Source organism: Sardina pilchardus, chromosome 1 (assembly GCF_963854185.1).
Source record: "Sardina pilchardus chromosome 1, fSarPil1.1, whole genome shotgun sequence".
Classification (NCBI taxonomy): Eukaryota; Metazoa; Chordata; class Actinopteri; order Clupeiformes; family Clupeidae; genus Sardina; species Sardina pilchardus.
This window is the reverse complement of record NC_084994.1, coordinates 1,549,756-1,573,952: the sequence shown is the minus strand read 5'-3', so window position 1 is coordinate 1,573,952 and position 24,197 is coordinate 1,549,756. Positions and strand designations below refer to the sequence as shown.

The 24,197-nt window shown below is 44.7% G+C and overlaps 2 protein-coding genes across 2 annotated transcripts in view; both read left to right on the top strand.

Moving 5' to 3' along the window:
* LOC134080710 (NACHT, LRR and PYD domains-containing protein 12-like) overlaps positions 1-24,197 on the top strand; it is a 410,628-nt gene that overhangs the window by 317,793 nt on the left and 68,638 nt on the right. The window lies entirely within an intron of this gene.
* The window catches only part of LOC134080694 (NACHT, LRR and PYD domains-containing protein 3-like), a 24,425-nt gene continuing 4,007 nt past the window's right edge, over positions 3,780-24,197 (top strand). The window contains exons 1-5 of the mRNA XM_062537259.1: positions 3,780-3,838; positions 5,216-5,337; positions 6,448-6,531; positions 7,875-9,647; positions 14,550-14,726. Coding sequence (XP_062393243.1) covers positions 5,216-5,337; positions 6,448-6,531; positions 7,875-9,647; positions 14,550-14,726 — 2,156 coding nt within the window. The 5' untranslated portion in view covers positions 3,780-3,838. The remainder of the gene's footprint in view (positions 3,839-5,215; positions 5,338-6,447; positions 6,532-7,874; positions 9,648-14,549; positions 14,727-24,197) is intronic.

The window sequence follows — 24,197 nt, the reverse complement described above, 5'->3', positions numbered from 1 at the left end:
GTCTCTTTTCATCTGAGCCTCTTCTCCCACGTACGAATCCCTCTGTCCCATACCGACCATCACACCCTACACACACACACACACACACACACACACACACACACACACACACAGATGTAAGTCACTTCAGTGTGAGGATGTCTCTTTTCATCTGAGCCTCTTCTCCCACGTACGAATCCCTCTGTCCCATACCGACCATCACACCCTACACACACACACACAGATATTAGAGGAAAAACTCTGAGGTTTTGCTCAATTCCCAAAAGGACGAGGAAACGGCACTATTGCCAAGTAAATACTAAAGTGATCCATAAAACACGAGTCAGAAAACGGTTGGCTCAACTTGAGCATCATGAGTCTCTATCTCTTTATCTTGACCGCCACTAGCGAAGTTAGTGTAGCGGTCATATAGGTTTGAGCCAAATCGGCTCATACTTTGTATATGTGATAAGTATGTGGAACTATGAACAGCCATATACTTAAAACCCTCCAGCTGTTTTTTGTTATTGAGTTCTGGGACCCCTCTCAGACACCCTCAAAAATCCAACAATTCATGGCTGAAAATGACTGAAATTGCCATTTCTACCCTTATTATCCTGATAAAGATATGAACATAAGCTTTATATTTCCATAGAGCCTAGGTAGCATAGTTTTAAAGACCAAAAGGTGCACCGAGGGGTTATCTACACCACTGAAAGCAGAATTTTCCTCCCTCTAAATTTCGGTCATTTTTAAGAAGCATTATCTCGTATTCGCAGTGGCTTTGGTGGATGGTTTTACTGTTGCTGGAGAGAGGAACATCTACTGATTCAAAAACAATTGTCGTCTAATTGGGCCACACATATATTTATTTATATATGTATATACATTTATCTATGTATATACATTTATCAACAGAGCGCAGAAATCATCTTACGACGGGGTTCACGCGTGATTCATCAAACTTTCGTATCACTCCAATTTCAGCGTAAGAATGAACGTTTGTTGATAAATGTGGCGGCTGGAAACAAGCATGATTTAAATATCACGCCCCTATATATATGCTCATTTTAATGGCCTCGCCCCTAGAATTTATGACATGAAGGTGCATTATACGTCCAAAAAAGATCATTAGTGATCTCGAGCCACAGTGACGTCCAGCTGAACCTTGTTAATTTTGACAGCTAGAAGCTGTCATCAAGGAAGGCGGGAAACTAGAGCGATTTGAGCGCAACAGACTTTATTTTCGCAGAGAGAACACATCATGCTATTAATACATTCATTACAAAACCGTACGACACTGAAATTTGCCCTTTTAAAATATATGCCTAGGCCTAATTCATGAATGTTGCATTTGCCAAAGAGAAAGTAATCATCGCCTATATGGCTATTCTAAGCCATGAAATGTGTCAATATAATATGCTTCATTACAGCAAATAGGCTGCACATGTTCAGGAAAGGTGTTATGTCCGAGATAGTCCATCAATTGAACTATTCAACTTTCTAATGCACCACTGATTTACTGCTGCGCGATGCATGCCGCCTGAAAAACTTACGTACACGAGTTCAGGCTAGACGTGAGATTTGAGCGTAGCCACCGATCACGTTCACATTGATAAATGCCATACTTTGCGTGGAAACAAGCGTACGCCCGTTTTACGCCTGTTTTTGGTCCTACGCTCGTTTGATAAATGAGGGCCAGTGTGTGCCGTGCCAGGAGGGTCTTTAGCAGGATTTTTCGGGTTTTGGACTATGATAAACCATATTCAGATCGCCACCACATGGCCATACCATGGCATTACATCGCAAACAGATGGACAGACAGACAGACAGACAGACAAACAAACAAACCTAGACGAAAACATAACCTAGCGGAGGTAATAAGTAATGTTGATTTGGGCCCCAGCAGAGTGTGTGTGTGTGTGTGTGTGTGTGTATAACCTCCTTGGTGGAGGTAACAATGTCAGCACAGAATATCCAAAGGTCCAGTCCCAGAAACATACAACACCGACATTGTGTGTGTGTGTGTGTGTGTGTGTGTGTGTGTGTGTGTGTGTGTGTGTGTGTGTGTGTGTGTGTGTGTGTGTGGTGTTACATGTAATTTATAACACACCTAAACAATGTCAGCACATAATATCCAAATGTCCAGTCCCAGACACATACAACACCGACATTGTGTGTGTGTGTGTGTGTGTGTGTGTGTGTGTGTGTGTGTGTGTGTGTGGTGTTACATGTAATTTATAACACACCTAAACAATGTCAGCACATAATATCCAAATGTCCAGTCCCAGACACATACAACACCGACATTGTGTGTGTGTGTGTGTGTGTGTGTGTGTGTGTGTGTGTGTGTGTGTGTGTGTGTGTGTGGTGTTACATGTAATTCATAACACTCCTAAACAATGTCAGCACAGAATATCCAAATGTCCAGTCCCAGACACATACAACACCGACATTGTGTGTGTGTGTGTGTGTGTGTGTGTGTGTGTGTGTGTGTGTGTGGTGTTACATGTAATTTATAACACACCTAAACAATGTCAGCACATAATATCCAAATGTCCAGTCCCAGACACATACAACACCGACATTGTGTGTGTGTGTGTGTGTGTGTGTGTGTGGTGTTACATGTAATTCATAACACTCCTAAACAATGTCAGCACAGAATATCCAAAGGTCCAGTCCCAGACACATACAGCACCAACACCATGTTACTGTTTCTTTAAGGAAATCAACTCAAGGCTGAAGGATGGACTTTAGTTCTGATGTGTTATCTAAACTGTAAAACATTTTATGACACGTTGCCACAGGAACACACTGTTCACTCACTTATTAACCAGTCCAGTTCCTTGTCTTTGGTGGTTAAAAGATCGGTTTGGTAAGTGCACTGAATTGTTTTGTTATTAAATAGAAATGAGAAAAGTTTCAGGATGAAAGACAAACGATGAATTTATCTTTGATGTGATTAATTAGATTGAATTAATGCCCTAAACAAAGTGTGTGGATCTGTTGGTTAAGAGATTGTGAAGGTAGATTTATGTAGGGAGTGGAGTCTGATGTCTTCTCCCAAACAGCTAAGCTCCTTTAAATGCTTTCTGTAGTTAGTCAGGGAGATACAACTGTATGTTATTGCGTCTGCCATTTCTTACTTGGCACCAACAAGCCATGAAAGTCTGTTAGATTCAAAACATGTTTGGAGTCAAAGCAACATGAGAAAAGACGTGTTCCAGTATGGGGTCACATGACACGGAACAGGCAGGAAATCAGCACAAGGACGACATTCAGCCCTTTGGGTCAAACAGCAGAAGTAGAAGAGAGCGGGTTATTCATGTTTCTCCTGTGGAGAAAGAGACCTTTATGGTTAAGCCTGTCCCCTACAGTACGGCTGTTCATGGGGCACATACTGTGCTGAGGTCAGTGCTGTGTGTGTCTATGGGAGTTTATCTGGTAGCAGCAGAGGAGAGGAGGGCTGACTCCAGATCAGCATGGTGACTCATACTGTGCTGAGGTCAGTGCTGTGTGTGTGTGGGGGAGTTCATCTGGTAGCAGCAGAGGAGAGGATTCAGATACTTGATTCTGGATTCACAGTGAAATAAAAGTGTGAATATCTTCCTCTTCTCTCTTCTTTTTGTTTTGTTTTGTTTTGTATGTTTTATCTTTATCAACGTCATGTAGCTGAAAGACTAGCGTGATCACACATCAGTCCTGTAGATGGCGGTAATGCACCAAGCTTGCAATCTACCAATAAATCCCACAGAAGAAGAAAACCTACCAAGGCGAAACCGAAACTGTTTTGTTGTTTGGACAGACACGCCATTTTGTGCATTCGGAAGAGTTCTATTTCAAAAAGGAAGAAACGAGGGTAAGAGATATAAACACAAATATGTATCATAATGAGTCATTTTAATGTGATTAACTTGAAATGGCTATATAGGTCCTGCATAAAATCGATACTTAATCAGCTTTGTTTCGGAAGGATCGCGCTACATGCATGAAGGCAACATTAGGCCGCAGACTGCAGTTTCCTTCATCGTGAATGTTTGAATCTAAACAGTCGTGTTAGAGACTGCAGTAGGCTTCAATAAATCACTCGAAAGAAATGTTATGTAGGGGAACATTTCACAACGTTGGCTTGGTGATGTCAGTGTCGAGCCGAAGGGAAAATTTCCGAGGAAGCCAAGTCAGTGTCACGAATGAAAAAAACTCTCATTTAATGCTCGCAGTAGGCTACATCGCGGCACAACATAGGCTACTGAAGCCTACAGGCAATATAAAGACAACTGGACTAGGGACAACACACACGTGAGCTACCTCTCTCTCTCCTGTCCGACTGCAGGCTACGTCCTCCACACAACTACATAGACTACTCGACCACCACTACTAAGGTGAAGTTTGACAGAAATGGGCAGAAAAAAAATCATAAGCGAAACGTCTATGTGGATATGTGGATGCATATGTGGATGCATTAAATGTAGTCTGCATAAAAATGACTTGGAAGTGATGATGGATAGATGACCTGTATTCAGTGCACCCAGCACAAACTGCAGCAGCAGTGCAGCCAGCCCATATCAGATAACGTCACTTAGCTTTAACATCTGGGCAGACTGGGCTACACACACACCCATGACCATACAAGAGCAAAATCAACTACATGATACAGTGTAGCCTAGGACCTATTATAGGCTATAGCCACAACTGATACTGTGTAGCCTAGGACCTACTATAGGCTATAGCCACAACTGATACTGTGCTCAATTCTCCAGTAGGATGAAGTGAAAGCAAAATCTAAATGTCTTACCGTGGACAGATCTTCAGAATCCTGACGATGGAGATCAAGAACCATGCAATATTATTCTTAACTAGGGCTGGGATGACGCATCGACGTAATCGATTAGGTCGATGCAAAAAATATGTTAGTTCAAAATCGATTCGTTGTCAAATCCAAAACAAGGTTGGCAGCACAATCTTAGCGCTTGTTCTATGTTCTCAGCTCAAGCGTGATTTAAGACGATAGACTTGTAAGCTGTGAAATTTGGAGTCATGAATGTCATGTCTGATGAGCTACAGTTGTAACAGTAAATGTCACAAATTTAACTGCAGAGCTGCAAGAACATAGACTTGTTTTATTGCTTTAAATACTGTTCCAGCCCTAGTATGTGTGTGTATGAGTTTGTATGAGTGTGTGTACGTGGGTACGGACAGGAATGTTATCCTAATTGAAGTTATCATCCTCTCTAAGATGGGGGGCACCAGCTCTATCCAGAGACCTCCCTCCCCTACACCCACCTGTGTGTCAATGAAGAGTGATAAGTCCATGGATAAAGGGATGACATTTAAAGGAGGGGATTCTTCTACTGGACAGTAAGATCCTGTGGTTTTCATGCTATAGAATGCTGTGTGTGTGTGTGTGTGTGTGTGTGTGTGTGTGTGTGTGTGTGTGTGTGTGTGTGTGTGTGTGTGTGTGTGTATGTACTCAGTGTAAAACACTCATGGGTCACTCCACATCAATTCAACCAGGACCCACACACTGAAGTCTGAAAACATGACCAGGTGTACTTACTGTATGTTACCCAGGAGACACACTGTACAAATACTTTCATGCTTTCCAAATGGTTACGTTACTCATTACTTTTTACCCTATGAGCCTGATTGGTGCAAAGTGCGTCAAAAGAACACACCCATTATTCTCTGATACGTTGCTCTGCCATTATAAGTTGCAGTGAGAGGAGGCTTTTAGTGCACTTGTCTGTACGATCAAGTATGACATTTTTAAAAGATCCTGAAATTGAATTAAATTGTATCATATTTACATTCTATGCTTCTCTGTGTCCACCAGCACACCCCTTACTCTCATGCACACACACATACACGCATAAACACACACACACTTACGCAAAGACACACGCACCTGCACATCAACATGTACACGCATGCATGCACGAACACACCCGCGCACAAACACTATCACACACACACACACACACGCACTCACTCACAAGCTAAAACTCACAGACAGAGAAGCACACATACACAAAAGCAAGCAGTGCACACATGCACACACTCATTTACTTACATCAAAGTTGCAGCAGGGGATGGAGTAGCAGATTGATTAAGGTGATTTATTTGTGCGTAGAGAATGTGCAGGACTGAGCCACGGTCATATTGTGTAGCGCTTTGCATGAAAGCTCATTCGTTTCCATCTAGTGATGTTACAAGGATTCATGCACACATTCATCTTTTTGGAGCGACAACAATGACACACACACACACACACACACACACACACACACACACACACACCTGTGTGCTTATTTTTGGTTCACAAATGCCATTCCTCTGATCTGTAGGATCAATATGTGGTGTGTGTGTGTGTGTGTGTGTGTGTGTGTGTGTGTGTGTGTGTGTGTGTGTGTGATGAATAATGTAATGAGTTGAGGTGGTGATGGAGGTTGTTCTCTGCTTGTTCTCTAGAGTAAGATCTGCTCCTGAGGAGGGGGGTGCTGCTTCTAACGCCAGTCTATTTGAGGAACAACACACCAGCCATGGAGCTACCGGGTGAGGAGTGTGTGTGTGTGTGTGTGAGAGAGAGAGAGAGTGTGACGGTGTGTGCGTGTGTGTGAGAGTGAGTAAGAGATAGAGATGCACCGATCGCTCGGCCGCCGATCAGAATCGGCCGATTTTCACGTGATCGGCCACGACCGGCGACCGGCCGGTCAGTCTGAGACATGCCGATTTTATGCCGGTCAAATGCACTCGCACCTACTTGTAACAACATCACACAGCTGAGTTAGCAAAGTTTGATGAAGCTAGCAAAGGCTAACACTCAGGGCTGGATAAAGCGCTAATGCTGAGTTTTTCTATGCAGCGAACGCTGTGCTTTGCCATATTGCGTGGAATTTACTAAGCTGTCACTAGGTTACGTAAACAGCGCACATCACCGCCCGTCTTTGCCGCTAATTGCGTGCTCACAGCTGAACCACAAGCGCTGTCAACAAGCAGCAACATAGCCACGGCAGGAATAAACATCGTTTTGCTTCAGTTTGCCACCTTAGCATGTATTCTTTCACACTAACACAACAACAAAGTCCGATTTACACATTTAGAGGTTTATTTCATTACCTTTTGTCTACTCACGCCTGTATGTTTCTTCTAAATTCGCCAAAAGTAAGCATTCTAACATGTCATACACTATCGCGACCGTGATACAAAACATATCATGTGTGGTGTCGTTGGAAAGCTGTGTTTCTCCTGCATGACGTTATGCCATCCAAATATGGACACTTCCTTTGTATCCGCAAGCAATCGCGAAAGTTCAAAGAAGAGTGTAGTAGACTGAGTATGCATGCCATTGGCTGTGTTTCAAGGCTGTTATCTCAAAATCAGTTTTTTGTAATTTTCCAACATCTCAGCCTATGTAGCACCTATACAACTTTCCAGTTCAGTAGTCTGAAGATATTTACAGTTGGATATTGTATGTGAGAAGAAAAAAATAGTAGTCCTACAGTGCATTTCTATTAGTAGTGTGTGAAATGAATGTCCCACACTGGGAATAGCCTACTGCAGCTGAAGAAGACTTGAAGAAGAATCTGTCTATTCACATTTTTTTTACCAGCCATTGATACGTTGATTACATTTCTATATTAACATGTTGTATTAAAGAAAGGATAGAAAATAACTCTAAATAATTTTGTGTGCTGTAAAGTGGTTAGAAGATGCAAATCGGAATCGGCTAAAATCGGTATCGGCAGGTCAAATTCTATGAAAAATCGGAAATCGGAATCGGCCAAAAAATTGCAATCGGTGCATCTCTAGTAAGAGAGAGTGTGTCTAACAATTACACTGGCTCATGCAGTCCATGTATGTTTGTGAATGATCTTTAATCTTGTTTACACACACAGATATCAGCAGATCCACAAATCCCACCTGCAGAAGAAGTTTCAGTGTCTGATTGAGGGAATCCAAAAGCAGGAAGACACCAGACTCCTCCATGAGATCTACACAGACCTCTACATCACAGAGGGGGGAAGAGGAGAGGTCAATGATGAACATGAGGTCAAACAGATAGAGAGGTCATCCTGGAGAAAAGCAGCAGGAGAGACACCAATCAAATGCAGTGACATCTTTAAACCCTTATCTGGACAAGTCAAACCCATCAGAACAGTGCTGACAAAGGGAGTGGCTGGCATTGGGAAAACAGTCTTAGTGCAGAAGTTCAGTCTGGATTGGGCTGAAGGAACAGCCAATCAAAAAGTCCACCTTGTATTTCCTCTTCTTTTCCGAGAGCTTAACCTGATGAAGGAGAAGAAGCTCAGTCTGGTGGGTCTTATTCAGCACTTTTTCCCAGAAATCAAAGATCCCAGAGTCTTCTCCAGTTCAGAGCACAGAGTCATGTTCATCTTTGACGGTCTGGATGAGTGTCGACTTCCTCTAGATTTCCGCTCCAACCCAACCTGTTGTGATGTGACAAAGCCAGCCTCAGTGGACGTGCTGCTGACAAACCTCATCAAGGGGAATCTGCTTCCTTCTGCTCTCCTCTGGATCACCACCCGACCAGCAGCAGCCAACCAGATCCCTCCTCAGTATGTGCACCAAGTGACAGAAATAAGAGGATTCAATGACCCACAGAAAGAGGAGTACTTCAAGAAGAGAATCAGTGATGGGAACCTGGCCAGCAAAACCATCACACACCTGAAGTCATCCAGGAGCCTCTACATCATGTGCCACATTCCAGTCTTCTGCTGGATTTCAGCTACTGTTGTAGAGAAAACTTCAAAAGAATCAGACAAAGTAGAAATGCCAAGGACTCTGACTCAAATGTACACACACTTCCTGGTCATTCAGACTGACATAAAAAATGTCAAGTACACAGAGAGAAAAGAGACAGATGAAGAGGTGATTTTCAAACTGGGGAAACTGGCTTTCCAACAGCTGGAGAAGGGCAATCTGATCTTCTATGAGGAAGACCTGAGAGAGTGTGGCATTGATGTCACAGAAGCATCAGTGTACTCAGGAGTGTGTACTCAGATCTTCAGAGAGGAGGCTGGGGAGGTGTTCAGCTTTGTGCATCTGAGCATCCAGGAGTTTCTTGCAGCTCTGTATGTGTTCCTCTGCTTCAGCAACAGACAGAGAAACATGCCTGACCAACAGCAGACCTCTCAGCTCTCTGCTCTGTTCACAGCTGCAACACTTTATGACCTTCACAAGACTGCAGTGGAGCTGGCCTTACAGAGTAAGAATGGACACCTGGACCTTTTCCTCCGCTTCCTTCTGGGCCTCTCACTGGAGTCCAATCAGAATCTCTTAAAGCACCTACTGCCACAGAACAGTAGCCAATCATATAGCTCAGAGCAAACAGCCCAGCATGTCAAACAGAAGATCAGAGATCAGAGGAGCTCAGACAGAAGGATCAACCTGTTCTACTGTCTGAATGAGCTGAATCACCATGCTGTAGTGGAGGAGAAAAGCAGCTCAGATACTCTGCATGTATACATGCTCTTACCAGGAGAGTGGAAGACTAAGAGATTTGTGTTTAAGATGTCAGAAGAGCAGCTGGCTGAGTTTGACCTGCAGAAGTACATAAAGACACCAGAGAAAGATCAGACTGAACTGCTCAGTCCAGATGAAGTTCTTCAGAAGGTGCTGCCAGGAGTCACATCATCCACATCTGCTGAGTAAGTAACACTGTGTGTGTGTGTGTGTGTGTGTGTGTGTGTGTGTGTGTGTGTGTGTGTGTGTGTGTGTGTGTGTGTGTGTGTGTGTGTGTGTGTGTGTGTGTGTGTGTGTGTGTGTGTGTGTGTGTGTTTGTGTGTGTGTGTGTGTGTGTGTGTGTGTGTGTGTGTCAATGTCGGCGTAAGGGGGGGGCCATAGGGGTCCAGGCCCGTCCAAACAGGTCACTGTGCCCCCCAAACAGAGTGCTCTGTAGTAGATATTTTGCAGTAAGAGTAGGCGAATTCAACTCTACTAGTGCTGAGTTAGTTGTATGAATATCCAACGAGACAATTATCCTTGCATTATGCCCGCTATGCCTCTGACATGTCAAAACGAAAGTCGACTCACGGACTGTGTCTGTGTAGGCTAAACTAGGCTATTTAAAGAATGGAACTAAGCTCACAGGCTACACTTCAATACCCACGAATCCACTGTCCAAAATACTAAATGTGACGGTTTGTTCATTTCGGCCAGTAGCCTGATCTTCTTGGTTAGATGCCGCCAGTCTGTCATGTTGCTGCCACTCCGGCATGCTTTTTTTATCAGACATGCCCCTATTCCAGCATGCTGCCATCCCAACACATTTTAGTAGGCCTGCCGCCATTCAAACAGTAGTATTTTTTTTGCAATTCTGCATCAAATTCCAACATCCTGAGAAACGTGGATGAGCTGTAGACTAATGACATCTGCATCCGCTATGAATAGGCTAATCCACCCGAGGCATTTTTTTTTTCAACAATTGATATCCACAGCCGCTACCCATACTCATACATTACAGTACAGTAGCCTCTATGCACTATTATGCAGACAGTCGCTTGCCCTCAAAGCCCATCATGTGTTTTACCTTGTGTCTTGATTGTGTGATGACGTTATGACCAGCAAAGTCAAACCAGCGAAACAGCAAACTCTATCGTCCAATTTGCTAACATATAGGCCTATCTGGTATGTTTTTAATCAATTGTTTTTATTACTGCAACTTAAAAAAACAGTTTGGTGGCATAATGTGCAGACTGACCTGGCCTCACTGGATCTCAAACCGAAAGCATTCTCCAATGCGTCGACCTGCCGACCTGTCGTAAATCTTTTTTTAAAATAAGAAGCGCTTCAATGGAGCTCTAGAAGCCAAAGTTTGGACTTTTTCGTTAGAAAACAATTGAATTTGAATTATGGACTTTGAATGAAGTTTGATCAGACTTTAAGTTGAGAGAAGAAAGTTTCAAGAGGCTACCTGTTAAGAAACACACGTTTGCCCCGTGGAAGTCATATAAGAACGGTGAATTATTATTTTTTGGAAAGGATACCTTGTACCTTGATACCTCACGAAGCCTGTTTGTGTGTTCTTACTTGTCCTTTTTGACCTAGGGCTATAATTACTAGAGGTGATGCATCTCAATTGAAATTCATAGGCTTCATTAATTATTCTTGCGTGCTTTATTCAGATCGAACCGCGTAACTTAGGCTAGCATACAAATTTTGTTTGTGTGTGTGTGAGTGGGGTGTGTGTGTGTGTGGGAGGGGGGGGTTCTGTTAGTAGTGGAGTGGTGATGGACATTCAGATGGTGTTTCTGTGTAATAAGAAGGCCCTGCGAAGATGTAACACACAGTGTGTGTGTGTGTGTGTGTGTGTGTGTGTGTGTGTGTCTGTGTGTTTGTGTGTGTGTGTGTGTGTGTGTGTGTGTGTGTGTGTGAGAGATGGCTATTTAGCAGTGTTGTGGTGGAATGCACACAAAAGAAAACAAGATGCAAATTGTAGGTGAATAGTTCACAGAAGTAGTTGTGTATATGGTTAGCTGGCTTGCTAAATATGCACTGTAAATAGAAGCTCTACTTACTGATGTGTGTGTGGGATGATATTAAACAGCGTAAAAAGTGTGGGGGGGGGGGAGAGTCTGTTGGAGAGGGTGGGGGTTTAGGGAGGGGGTGTATTTATTTTTGTGTGGGAAAAGATGTGGTTTTGGTAGAGCGTGTGTGTGTGTGTGTGTGTGTAAATCTGAGTAACAATGACAATGTAGGGCTGCACTGAGCTACCTAACGTTTTGAGAGACGAAGGTGGTCCAGTGTGCATTAGTGGCATCATTTGTGCAGATTCAGCATATTAATTGCAGTTCAATTCAAATGTTTAGCGATCATGAAATAATTCAATGCATGCACTCTAAAAAATACTGGGTTATTTTATTAACCCAATCACAGGGTTGAGGCTGTTTAACCCTGTATTATGTATATCCAACCCATATTGGGTTATTTTCAGTAACCAAGTGGTTGGGTTGATGGTTTTTGAATCTTCCTTGATTTGAATAACCCTATCAATGATTATTGTAACCCAGTGGTTTGGTTAAGCTACATCCATGCAAGTTTTGGCTCTTCCTCCAACGGACGTTTTCCTTTCCTCTGAGGGGGGAGACAACTTTTGGAAATGTTTAAGGTGAGTCATTTTATATATATTTTTTAGAACACTCTGTCTGACAAACACGAGATCGTGTCTTTGTTAGTTAGTTCGAGTAATCATTTTCCTAACGGGACAGCGTGTAGCAGAACTTTACCCAGCCACAAGCCACCACTGATGCTAATTAAACCTACAGTTAGCAAGCCAACAACATTGCTTGTACTCAAACGGCAAACTAGCTCTGGTTACCCATTTAGGCTATCTTGATTCATAGTGGTCTACACCTGTAACCTCTACACCTGTTGTAATATCCACACTTCACTAGTCAGCACTGCCAGTTACGAGGAGCGTTTTAGCCATTAGCTGCTAGCTCTGATAATCCATTCAGCAACAGTGAGTTATAGCTAACTACATTCATGCTAGCGCAAGTGTAGTTTATTTAAGTAGGCTATGAAATGCTAGTTGGTTAATGTCATAGCATGTTAACCTGAGATGTATTGTGAAACACTTTTTTTGTGAATTCTCTATTTTCAAGGACATAAGAACGAAGTCCAGCCACCTCAGAGGGCAGGCAGTTCTTGCCAACATAGGAGAGAAGATGCCTGGTGACAGAATGTTAATTTTCTCACAATAATAGTAAGTATGCAATCACGTCCTTAGTATTGTGGTAGCAATTCGTGAAAATGATTGTTTGGCTAAATCCCTGCTTTCTTTCTTTAAAAAAAAATATATATATACTGTATATTGACAGACAATCAACTGGTCACACACCCTTGATCCAGACAGTCATGTCTCAGGGATTCCTCTGACACTGGCAGGGTGAGAACCTATTACTTTTATTTTGTTATTTTGTTAAGTTTGATTCTGTTCCAGTCCTGTTTGTACAGTATGTGACAGCTGAACTCATTAACAATTAAGAAGGTAATGTGTTTTATTTTTTCCTTGGAACGCATGGTTTGCCAAGGGCAGGAAGGCCACCATGCTTTCTGGAGGAAAGGCTGCAACATACGGAAAAGGCCTCAACAAGTAGGAGAGGACACGATTAAGACAATGTCTACTCCAGGTGACTATTACATCTCACTCTTGCCCACATAATTTTTTTTCAACTTAACTGCATTGGTGGTAGACAATATTTTGACTTTTTATCTGGACATTGCAGCCCCCAGGAGAGAGCGGAGAAGATTCTTGAATGGCTAAGACGTAACTCGGCGCTGGAGGCGACCGCAGTTTTACCGTGCTGAGTGGCTACGCAAGGACACAGGCAAATCAATTGCTGAGACCCTTCAAGAGTTCCCCCAACTCCTGTGTAATTTCTATAGGTCAGACTGGGGCAGAAATGCAAAACTCACACTTACATTCATACTGTCTCTCTCTTTCACTTGATCTTCTTCTTCTCATCTCTCTCTCTCTCTCTCTCTCTCTCTCTCTCTCCCAATCTGTTTCTCTCTCTATATATAATATTTGTAAATGAGGAAATCAATTATGGCCGATACTTGTTTTTTGTTATTGTTATTCCAGTTGTATGATACACATTTTTGAAACAATATTGTGCATTATTATTACTTGCAGCTATTCAATAAACTCAGTGACATTACGTGTGTGTGTATTGTATATTATTATTATTATTAAAAATATAGTAATATAATAAATTAAAGAATAACTAAATGAATGGGTCAAATATCAACCCAACAAGGGGCTCAATATAACTCAATATTGGGCTAGTGGGCTTGACCCAGTAATGAGTTGCATTAACCCAACATCTGTGTCAGAATGACCCATATTTGGTTTGCTGAAACAACCCATAATACTGGGTTAAAATCCCAACCCAACTCATGTAGTCAAGTTAACCCAGCATGTGTTATGTCCTATATTGAACCAGGAACTGGGTTGGGAATAACTCAATTTGGGTTGTTTTCAGCCCAGTATTTTTTAGAGTGTGATGTCAACAAGCAGGAAGATAATGAAGAGCAGTAGTTCTCCCCAAACTAGGTCTACTTGTGCACGTAGGCTATGGAAATCTAGCAAGTAGGAAAGTGTGTGTGTGTGTGTGTGTGTATGTTTGTGTGTGTGTCTGTGTAGCGGTGGTGATGTGGTTGAAAATAGCAGGTTGTGTGTGTGTGTGTGTAACGGTGGTGATGTGGTTAAAAATAGCAGGTAGTGTGCGTACATGCGTGGTTAAAGATAGAAGGTAGTGTGTGTGTGTGTGTGTATAGTGGTGGTGATGAGGATAAAGATAGCAGGATTTGTGTGTATGTGTGCATGCGTGTGTGTGTGTGTATGTGTGTGTGTCTGTCTGTCTGTCTGTCTGTCTGTCTGTCTGTCTGTGTGTTGGGGATTAGTTAGGGAGGTAGGGGTGGAGGGAGGGGAGTGTGTGTGCGTGTGCATGTGTGTGTGTGTGTGTGTGTGTGTGTGTGTGTGTAAGAAAGTGAGTGAGAGAGTAGAGGATTGGTGATTAATATTCAGATGTTTAACTCTGTTTCAGGCTGGTTAGCTGTAATCTGAGTGATAAGAGCTGTTCCTATCTGGCCTCTGCACTGAAGACATCACACTCATCAAATCTCAGAGTGCTGCACCTGAGTGACAATAAGCTGCTGGACTCAGGAGTGGAACTTTTATGTTCTGCTCTTTGTCATCACAACTGCAAACTGGAGAAACTAGAGTAAGCACCACTTCATTAGTGTGTGTGTGGTAGGGGAGGGGTGAGAGTGAGTGAGAGAGTGGAGGGAGGAAAGTGTGTGTGAGGGGATGGTGGTGGTGGTGGGAGAGAGTGTGTGTGTGTGTGTGTGTGTGCGTGTATGTGCGTGTGTGCGTGTGTGCGTGTGTGCGTGTTTGTGTGTGTGTGTGTGTGTGTGGTGGGGTGAGAGGAAGGGAGTGTGTGAGGGAGGAGTGGAGGGAGGAAAATGTGTGTGGGGGGGGTGGTGGTGAGAGTGTGTGTGTGTTTGGGGGGGGGCACATTTTATGTTCTGCTCTTTGTCATCAAAACTGCAAACTGGAGGAACTATAGTAAGCATCACTTCATTTAGTGTGTGTGTGTGTGTGTGTGTGTGTGTGTGTGTGTGTGTGTGTGTGTGTGTGTGTGTAGTGTTGGTGATGAGATGATGAGATGAGATAGAGGGTAGTGTGTGTGTGTGTGTGTGTGTGTGTGTGTGTGTGTGTGTGTGTGCTTGTGTGTAGTGTTGGTGATGAGATGATGGGATGAGATAGAAGGTAGTGTGTGTGTGTGTGTGTGTGTGTGTGTGTGTGTGTGTGTGTGTGTGTGTGTGTGTGTGTGTGTGCGTGCACGCTTGTGTGTAGTGTTGGTGATGAGGTGATGAGATGAGATAGAAGGTGTGTGTGTGTGTGTGTGTGTGTGTGTGTGTGTGTGTGTGTGTGTGTGTGTGTGTGTGTGTGTGTGTGTGTGTGTGTGTGTGTGTGTGTGTGTGTGTGTGTGTGTGTGCGTGCGCGCACGCTTGTGTGTAGTGTTAATGAGGTGATGAGATGAGATGGAAGATTAGATTAGATTAGATAACTTTATTTATACCCGGAGGTAGATTTGGTGTGCAGACAAGTGAGTTGGCACATTAAGGAACATACAACATAATAGACATTAAAACACATCAAACCACAGGACAGGCAATTAAGAACACAGACATTATGACACCACAGACAGGACTAATAGTAACCACTTGGAAGAAGACGTATAAAGTGCGCCAGTGCATCTCATTGGTAAAAACTTATGGCCTTAGTTTCAGGTCGGTTTTGTTAACTTCCCTGATTGCAGATTGCAAGACAGTACAGACGTTGATTGGCCTTTTTAAAAACAGCTTCACAGTTAGCCTCAAATGTGAGCTTGTTGTCTATGATAGTGCCCAGGTATTTGTATTTGTCTACCATCTCCACTGTCTGACCTTTTATGCCTGTAGGCATCTGGACCTGGTGGTGTTTCCTGAAGTCTATTGTCATGTCTTTAGTTTTTGTGACATTCAGCTGCAGGTATGACTTGTCACACCAGTCTGTGAATTCAGCAACAGTTGGACCATGACTAGCCTCTTTCCCCTTTAATAGGCTGACAATCACGGTGTCATCAGTTTTCATCACAGAAGATGTCAGGGCAATAGGTCTGAAGTCGTTTAACACCTTAGGACAGTTGGATTTGGGGATTGGGACCACAACAGCATCTTTCCAGCATTTAGGCACATGCTGAGAAAGCAGGGACTTGTTGAATATATAATGGAATGCCGGGGCCAGGTCCTTGGAGCATGTTTTGAGCAGGCGGCCACAGATACCGTCAGGTCCATGGCTCTTATTAGCTTTTATGCATGTGAAAGCTTTCACAATATCTGCTTCTTTAACTTGAAGATGGTCTTGGTCACTTAATTTATATCTAAATTCCTGTAATTCTTTGCTAAAATCTGCTATGTCAAAATGAGAGTAAAAACTGTTAAGTGCATTTGCAAAGTCATAATCTGACTCAAAGCCCTCCAAAGTGGTAACATTGTGTGTGCTTGATTTATTAATACCTGCAATACTTTTCATGCATGACCATGCTGAGCCCAGCTTATTTGCTGCCATACTATTTTGTAGTTTATCCTTATAATTCTGTTTTGCTTTTAATATTTCCATTTTCATATTCCTTGTAGCTGATTGTATCTCAGATGTAGATCCATGCTTGAAAGCCAGACTTTTGGCCTGAATACTAGCTTTAACGGATTTAGTAACCCAGGGTCTGTTGTTAGGGTAGATTTTTTCTTTCTTAGATGGTATTATCATATCTCTGCAGAATACAGCATAAGAGCAAGTAACATCAGTAAGCTCATCAAGGTCTTCACCACACGCGTCAGAAAACACATTCCAGTTAGTACATTCAAAACACTCCTGCAGACACTGAACAGAGTCCTCAGTCCATATTTTGATTTCTTTTGATGTAACTTTCTCCCTTTTCAAAACAGTTTTATAGGTGGGCAGGAGGTACACACAGTTGTGATCTCCGTGGCCCAATGGAGGTAGAGGAAGTGATTTGTAAGCGTCCCGTCTCGTCGCGCACGTTACATATTGATACATGTTTGGAAGAGACTTTTTAAGCGTAACGTGGTTAAAATCTCCAAGCACGAATACTGGAGCGTCCGGTGAGATGGACTGTAGTTTATGCACAACATCGGAGACAGTTTTACAGGCAGAGGGGGCGTGGGCTTTCGGATGGATATATGCGACCACAATAAATACTTGGTGAAACTCACGGGGTAGGTAGAGCGGGCGTAATGACACTGCTAGAAGTTCGACATCGGGCGTGCAAATGCGCTCTCTCACAGTCACTGAAGTGCAGTATCTCTGATTGACATACAAACACACCCCTCCACCCTGTGTTTTCCCCGTCACCTCTCTGTTTCGATCCAGGCGATGCGGTGCTCCAAAACCACTGATCAGTAGGTCAGAGTCCGGGTCGTTGTCACTGAGCCAGGTCTCGGTGAATGCCATCAGACAGCAGTCTTTAAAATCCTTCAGGAAGCGGACGTTTCCTTGGAGTTCGTCCACTTTATTTCTTAGAGATCTAACATTTCCCAGGATCATTGAGGGTAGTGGAAGTCGATTAGGCAGCGTCTTTCTCAGCCGAAGTCGGACTCCCCCTCGCTTTCCCCTCTTCCTTTTCCCCTTCTCATTTGCTCTTCCATAGCTTTCATTTGGGGGTCTTCTAATTAACTCCGGGAGTTGTAGCGAGATGTCGGATACACCGGCAGTGCTTCCAACGTTAAGCTGCAAAAGTTCGTTTCTGCTGTATAAGCTGATATCCAGGTAAACCAGGAACACCAGGAACAGAAGTAAGAGCAGGTCTTTGACACGGCACAGATCCATAACACTTCAATCATCAGCACAGTGTACCTTTCAGTCTCTTCCAGATACACGATCTAGAACACTCGGACACACGTTAAAAACAATAAAAACAAACAAACAAACACGGCCGAACTCTCACTCTCTGCCGGTCGCAGCGTGCGCGTGCGCCCTAGGAATGTGTGTGTGTGTGTTTGTGCGTGCGCGTACACGTGTATGTGTGTGTGTGTGTAGTGGTGGTGATGATGAGGTTAAGTCTCTATCCTGTCAACATTTAACAACTACCAGAAGTTTATATAGCCTACTGTATGTAGTCGGGCCCTGTGTGTATGCCAATGGGCCTGCACTTAAAGATTGTGCTGATACCTTTTGCCATAGATTAGTGCCATCCACCAGAATCTATGCCCTCTGCAGCTCAAAGTAGCGCTAGTCACCTCCATCCACCAGAATCTATGCCCTATGCAGCTCAAAGTAGCGCTAGTAACCTCCATCCACCAGAATCTATGCCCTCTGCAGCTCAAAGTAGCGCTAGTCACCTCCATCCACCAGAATCTATGCCCTGTGCAGCTCAAAGTAGCGCTAGTAACCTCCATCCACCAGAATCTGCAGCTCAAAGTAGCGCTAGTCACCTCCATCCACCAGAATCTGCAGCTCAAAGTAGCGCTAGTCACCTCCATCCACCAGAATCTATGTCCTCTGCAGCTCAAAGTAGCGCTAGTCACCTCCATCCACCAGAATCTATGTCCTCTGCAGCTCAAAGTAGCGCTAGTCACCTCCATCCACCAGAATCTATGTCCTCTGCAGCTCAAAGTAGCGCTAGTCACCTCCATCCACCTTCCACCTGCTGCTTCATGCTCAGCAACTCTGTGTGTGTGTGTGTGTGTGTGGGTGGGTGGGTGTGTGTGTGTATGTGTGTGGGGGGGGGGTGGATGGGTGGGTGAGATAGCAGGTAGTGTGTGTGTGTGTGTGTGTGTGTGTGTGTGTGTGTGTGCGCACGCTGGTGTGTAGTGTTGGTGATGAGATGAGGTAGCAGGTAGTGTGTGTGTGAGTGTATGCGTGTGCTTGTGTATGTGTGTAGTGATGATGATGAGATTAAATGTCGTTGCAAACGTAAGTTCGAGAGAAACGTGACGAAACTTTGCCACGCCTTCACTTCCTATAAAACCGCTTGCTTAGTCAAGGCCCACCTGCCGGTGCTACCGTAGCGTTTGTTCTCGCTCGCAAAAGCAACAGCACCGGCCGAACTTGCTTGCTTAATCTTTGCTCGCTGCAAACGATTTTGTCGTCGCCCTCTTGTCGTCGTACAGAGCTTGCTGGATTCGATTTCACTCGTGTTTGTGCCTAGGCTGCCTGGACAACTACTGGAACGAGGTCGTTCTCTTTGTTCCTTCATATTCAGCCGTTCCGTAAAGCCTGCTCTTTTCGGTCTAAAAGATTAACGTCGTAACCACATAGCCACCATTGTTTGGCTGTCTCTAGTTTCGTTCCGGATGCGTTTGTGCATAGATAATTAGGTTATGTCCACGGAATGGACGCTACTAGATTCGTTTGGAGGATCCATTTGGGTTCATTCAGTGAGCTATGCCGGTTTCGGTAATGACTTGCGTGGGCCGGTTTACCACTTCCATATCTCCCTCGTTTCAATATCACGTTGTATTTTCCTCGCTTCAATATCAATCAAAGTTTCAAACTAGCCTTCTCCCATTGCGGGTGGCTAAAGGCTAACGCGTGTAGGACGGTCACACACTGCTGCTGCCGTCTTAGTTTCTAGTTTATTTTGAAGGCTAGGCCTATTTCAATCTTCGTCTTTTCTCGTTGTTTCTAGCTTAGCTTGAAAGCTATCTCAATCTTCGCTCACTTGCAGTGACTACTTTAGCAGGATACAAGCATAGCATCAAACCGCGATATTGTAAACAGCTGCAATCTAGCTAATTGGCTTCTCAAATGTAAGCAACTATCTGCTGACAACTTCGGCTGTTAACGAATGTTATCTCGGCGATTGACCGGCGTTTAGAGCAAGTTCATTTGCACGACTATTGGAACTTATTTGCGCCCCGTGCACGTGAAATATACGAAGTAAATTTCTGCCGCTGCATGAAACCAAAGAAGACATTTCATGTCTATCTGCAATAGTAACAAATATAGCATGCAGCATCGCTTTAGCCCAAACTCAATGCCTGCTCTGGCCATAAGGCAGCTGATTCTCGAGGGCAGAAGGGATTTCTCCTCTAAAGTGCCTCCCTCGGCGTTTAGAATGGCAGCACGTCTTTATCGTGCTACTAATGTTATTTTCTGCACTTTCCAGCAGATCACGTAGCACCAGAGCAGCAGCACACCTCCGTTTATCGTGGTTCTAATATTATTTTCTGTATTTTCCAGCTAATCGATGGAGCACCAGTGCCGCAAGCGCAGCATGTCTCATGGTTCTAATCTGTTTCTACACTCAACAGCTGAGCACCAGTGCTGCAGCACATGTCCCTTTTCTATCGTGGCTCTACGTTATTTTCTGCATTTTCTAGCTGATCATCGTAGCAACAGTGCCGCAGGCAGCACATGTCCGTTTATCATGGCTCTAATATTATTTTCTGCACTTCCCAGCTGATCAGTGGAGCACCAGTGCTGTAGGCGCAGCATGGCTTATATCATGATTCTAATGATATTTCTACACTTTCTAGCTGATCAATAGAGCACCAGTGCTGCAGCACAGATCCCTCTATTGCTCCTCTGTATTTGACATTGCTAAATCGGTGGATTTGATATCCATGATTGACTTACTCAAATGCTGTCGTTCTATTTTAATCTTCTGCATTCTCTAGTTGACCAATGGAGCATCAGCGCACAGGTTCTTACATATTTAATTCCTGTCATCTGTCTTGACCAGTCCCCTCCAGCTTAGGCGCCGTCCTGAGCCTCCTCCTTCCCTAGCATAGCGACTATCGCTACATCTCTCGCCATCGTCTTCCACCATCAGAGTGTGGCAGCAAGTTAAAGTCAAATTAGAGTCCTTTCTAGTTGATCAAGGGAGCACCTTCACCAGCGCGTAGCTCCGCTCCGTTCCTTCCTTAGCCGTCCAAGAGAGCATCATACACCAGCGTGTAGCTCTGCGCCGTTCCTTCCCTAGCTGACCAAGAGAGCATAATACACCAGCGTGTAGCTCTGCTCCGTTCCTTCCCTAGCTGTCCAAAAGAGCATACACCAGCGTGTAGCTCTGCTCCGTTCCTTCCCTAGCTGTCCAAGAGAGCATACACCAGCGTGTAGCTCTGCTCCGTTCCTTCCCTAGCTGTCCAAAAGAGCATACACCAGCGTGTAGCTCTGCTCCGTTCCTTTCCTAGCTGTCCAAGAGAGCATACACCAGCGTGTAGCTCTGCTCCGTTCCAAATCCTTAGCCGTCCAAGAGAGCATACACCAGCGTGTAGCTCTGCTCCGTTCCTTCCCTAGCTGACCAAGAGAGCATAATACACCAGCGTGTAGCTCTGCTCCGTTCCTTCCTTAGCTATCCAATAGAGCATAATACACCAGCATGTAGCCCTGTGCCATTCCTCGGAATTTTCTCCATAATTCGTGCTGCTCTCCACTCCCTTTTGCGGCTAACTACCATGGTTGGCCACAGTCTCGTATTGCTTCTTTGCACTCGATATTGCTTAATTTAAGCTCATTGATATCTCCGGTTTACTCAGACACCTCATTTCTAATTTCAATTTTTGCCCTTTCTAGCTGACCAGTGGAGCAACAGAGCCGCAGCACAGGTCTTCATATTTTAATTTGTCACATCGATAATTAATCCGTCTTTTAACTAATTCTCTCCATTATAGGTATCGTGCTGAGCCACCTCCTTCCGTGACCATAGCGGCCACGTCGCTACATCTTTCCTCTCCCCATCATCTCCTGCTGGCCCGAACCGCGTTCGTGCCTGCGCTCCTTTCCCCTCAAGGACTGCGTCCTTGGTTACCCCTTGACCTCTTTCATTGGAGTCGTGCCATCACTCTCGGGGTCATCACCTCATTTTAACTCGTTTCTTCCTTTTACCACCAGGTCAATCTACGGATGTTACCGAATCTTCAGTTTCTATTTCTGCTCCTTACTAAACCCTCTTGCTTCATCTTCTAGTTGCTTGCATCCCTGGGTGCATGCACGGATCCGTGCAGTGACTCCTGCATGATCCCTGCAGAGCTTTTGGCTGAGCCATAGCCTCTGCCAAACTTGGTCTCTTATCAATCACCCAGTTTCAGGTTCATATTCATTCTCTAGTTCAGCTACCATTTTGCCTGGATTGCTCTGTGTTTCTAGAGACGGAGACTGCAAAGAAGAACCAGTAACATCCATTTACCACTTCCATAGTCGTTATGGAAACCTTTAACCTCATTTTCAGATCATGCGTACATGGGATATAATGTCTACGTTCCCCTCATAACATTATCGATTTCTACACGTGCACATTTTAGGTAACGCTCATTGTTTCAAGCTTCTTCCAACGCTATTGGAATTGGTACATACCGTTACATATTTAGGTCACATTGCAGCAATAACGTTCTACCTCCCAGATAGCAAACTCCTTATGGTCCAAATTTGCCTCAAACGGGCATTCCAAACGCATGCCATACTACAGTCAGAGTGTTTGCTATCTGGGCAGAGCACCTGCTCACATACCCTGCCAAGGTTCTTGATGCCTTTCAAATCACCTGACCTATTAGCCTACCTTGCCCTAGCCAGGGTTGCATTTGTTTGCATTTTTGGGATGCTTGTCTCCTACCCGCAGAGTACACTCTATCCCCGCAAGGCACGCCCTTACAATAAATCATCAACCATACGAACATCTTACTTGTTCCGCCACTTCAACCCTACCAATCTTTAGCTAACCTCATCGCACAATGTTGCTCCTTTGCTTTCCGGCCGACCCGCTCTTCACTAGAGATGATGGCCAGCAGGTCACCCGCTCTTTTACTCAATCCGGTATTCTGCCACTAGTCATTTCAACCACTCATCAGTAAGGCGCAGCCAACATAGCCTGTCAGATCTCGCCCTCAAAACCCAAGGCCGGTGGTCCTCCGAGTTCACGTTGCATCAGGTCGAACCTTCCCTACTTCAGAAATCTCATTCGAACAAACTTACTTCACTGTTGCAGGGTCCTGGCCTGGGGTCACTACATGATTGGCTTTGTTGGGGTGCTTACAGAGATCTTACCAAATGCTGGCAGCCCAGCCTATTTGGTGTGATCCAGCAGGGCACTTCATGACCCCGGCCAGCGATCTTGCCCAACATGCTATCTACGGATAAATATAATCGCTACTTAAATTGCAATATTCTCATAGCTCAGGTCCAGTCTGGTCCCCTTATTCGCGCCGCAATTATCCGTCGTCTGGCATCTTGCCTGGCCTCCGCAGCAGGTCAGACACGATCTCACCTTAAGCTTCTCGGGTGCCCGCGGTCGTCACTCCGGGCTGACGCCTGCCAGCGCAGTTATCGCCCGGCGCGATCCCATGATGCACTTCACAGTCACGAGCGGTAATGCCAGCGCAGAGCCACCGTGCTCACGAGAAGCTCGTCAGGACCCTGACTAGTGACCTACACCAAGCACTCCCATATTTATTTATCTGGCAAATTTCGGATAGTGAAACTCTTGAAATGTCGTTGCAAACGTAAGTTCGAGAGAAACGTGACGAAACTTTGCCACGCCTTCACTTCCTATAAAACCGCTTGCTTAGTCAAGGCCCACCTGCCGGTGCTACCGTAGCGTTTGTTCTCGCTCGCAACCCACCACCTCCCCGTTCGCCTCCAGCTTGCCTCCGATTCGCCTCCTGTCTCACTTATGACGGGGGTGCTTACAGAGATCTTACCAAATGCTGGCAGCCCAGCCTATTTGGTGTGATCCAGCAGGGCACTTCATGACCCCGGCCAGCGATCTTGCCCAACATGCTATCTACGGATAAATATAATCGCTACTTAAATTGCAATATTCTCATAGCTCAGGTCCAGTCTGGTCCCCTTATTCGCGCCGCAATTATCCGTCGTCTGGCATCTTGCCTGGCCTCCGCAGCAGGTCAGACACAATCTCACCTTAAGCTTCTCGGGTGCCCGCGGTCGTCACTCCGGGCTGACGCCTGCCAGCGCAGTTATCGCCCGGCGCGATCCCATGATGCACTTCACAGTCACGAGCGGTAATGCCAGCGCAGAGCCACCGTGCTCACGAGAAGCTCGTCAGGACCCTGACTAGTGACCTACACCAAGCACTCCCATATTTATTTATCTGGCAAATTTCGGATAGTGAAACTCTTGAAAGATAGCAGGTAGAGTGTGTGTGTGTGTGTGTGCGTGTGTAAGCGTGTGC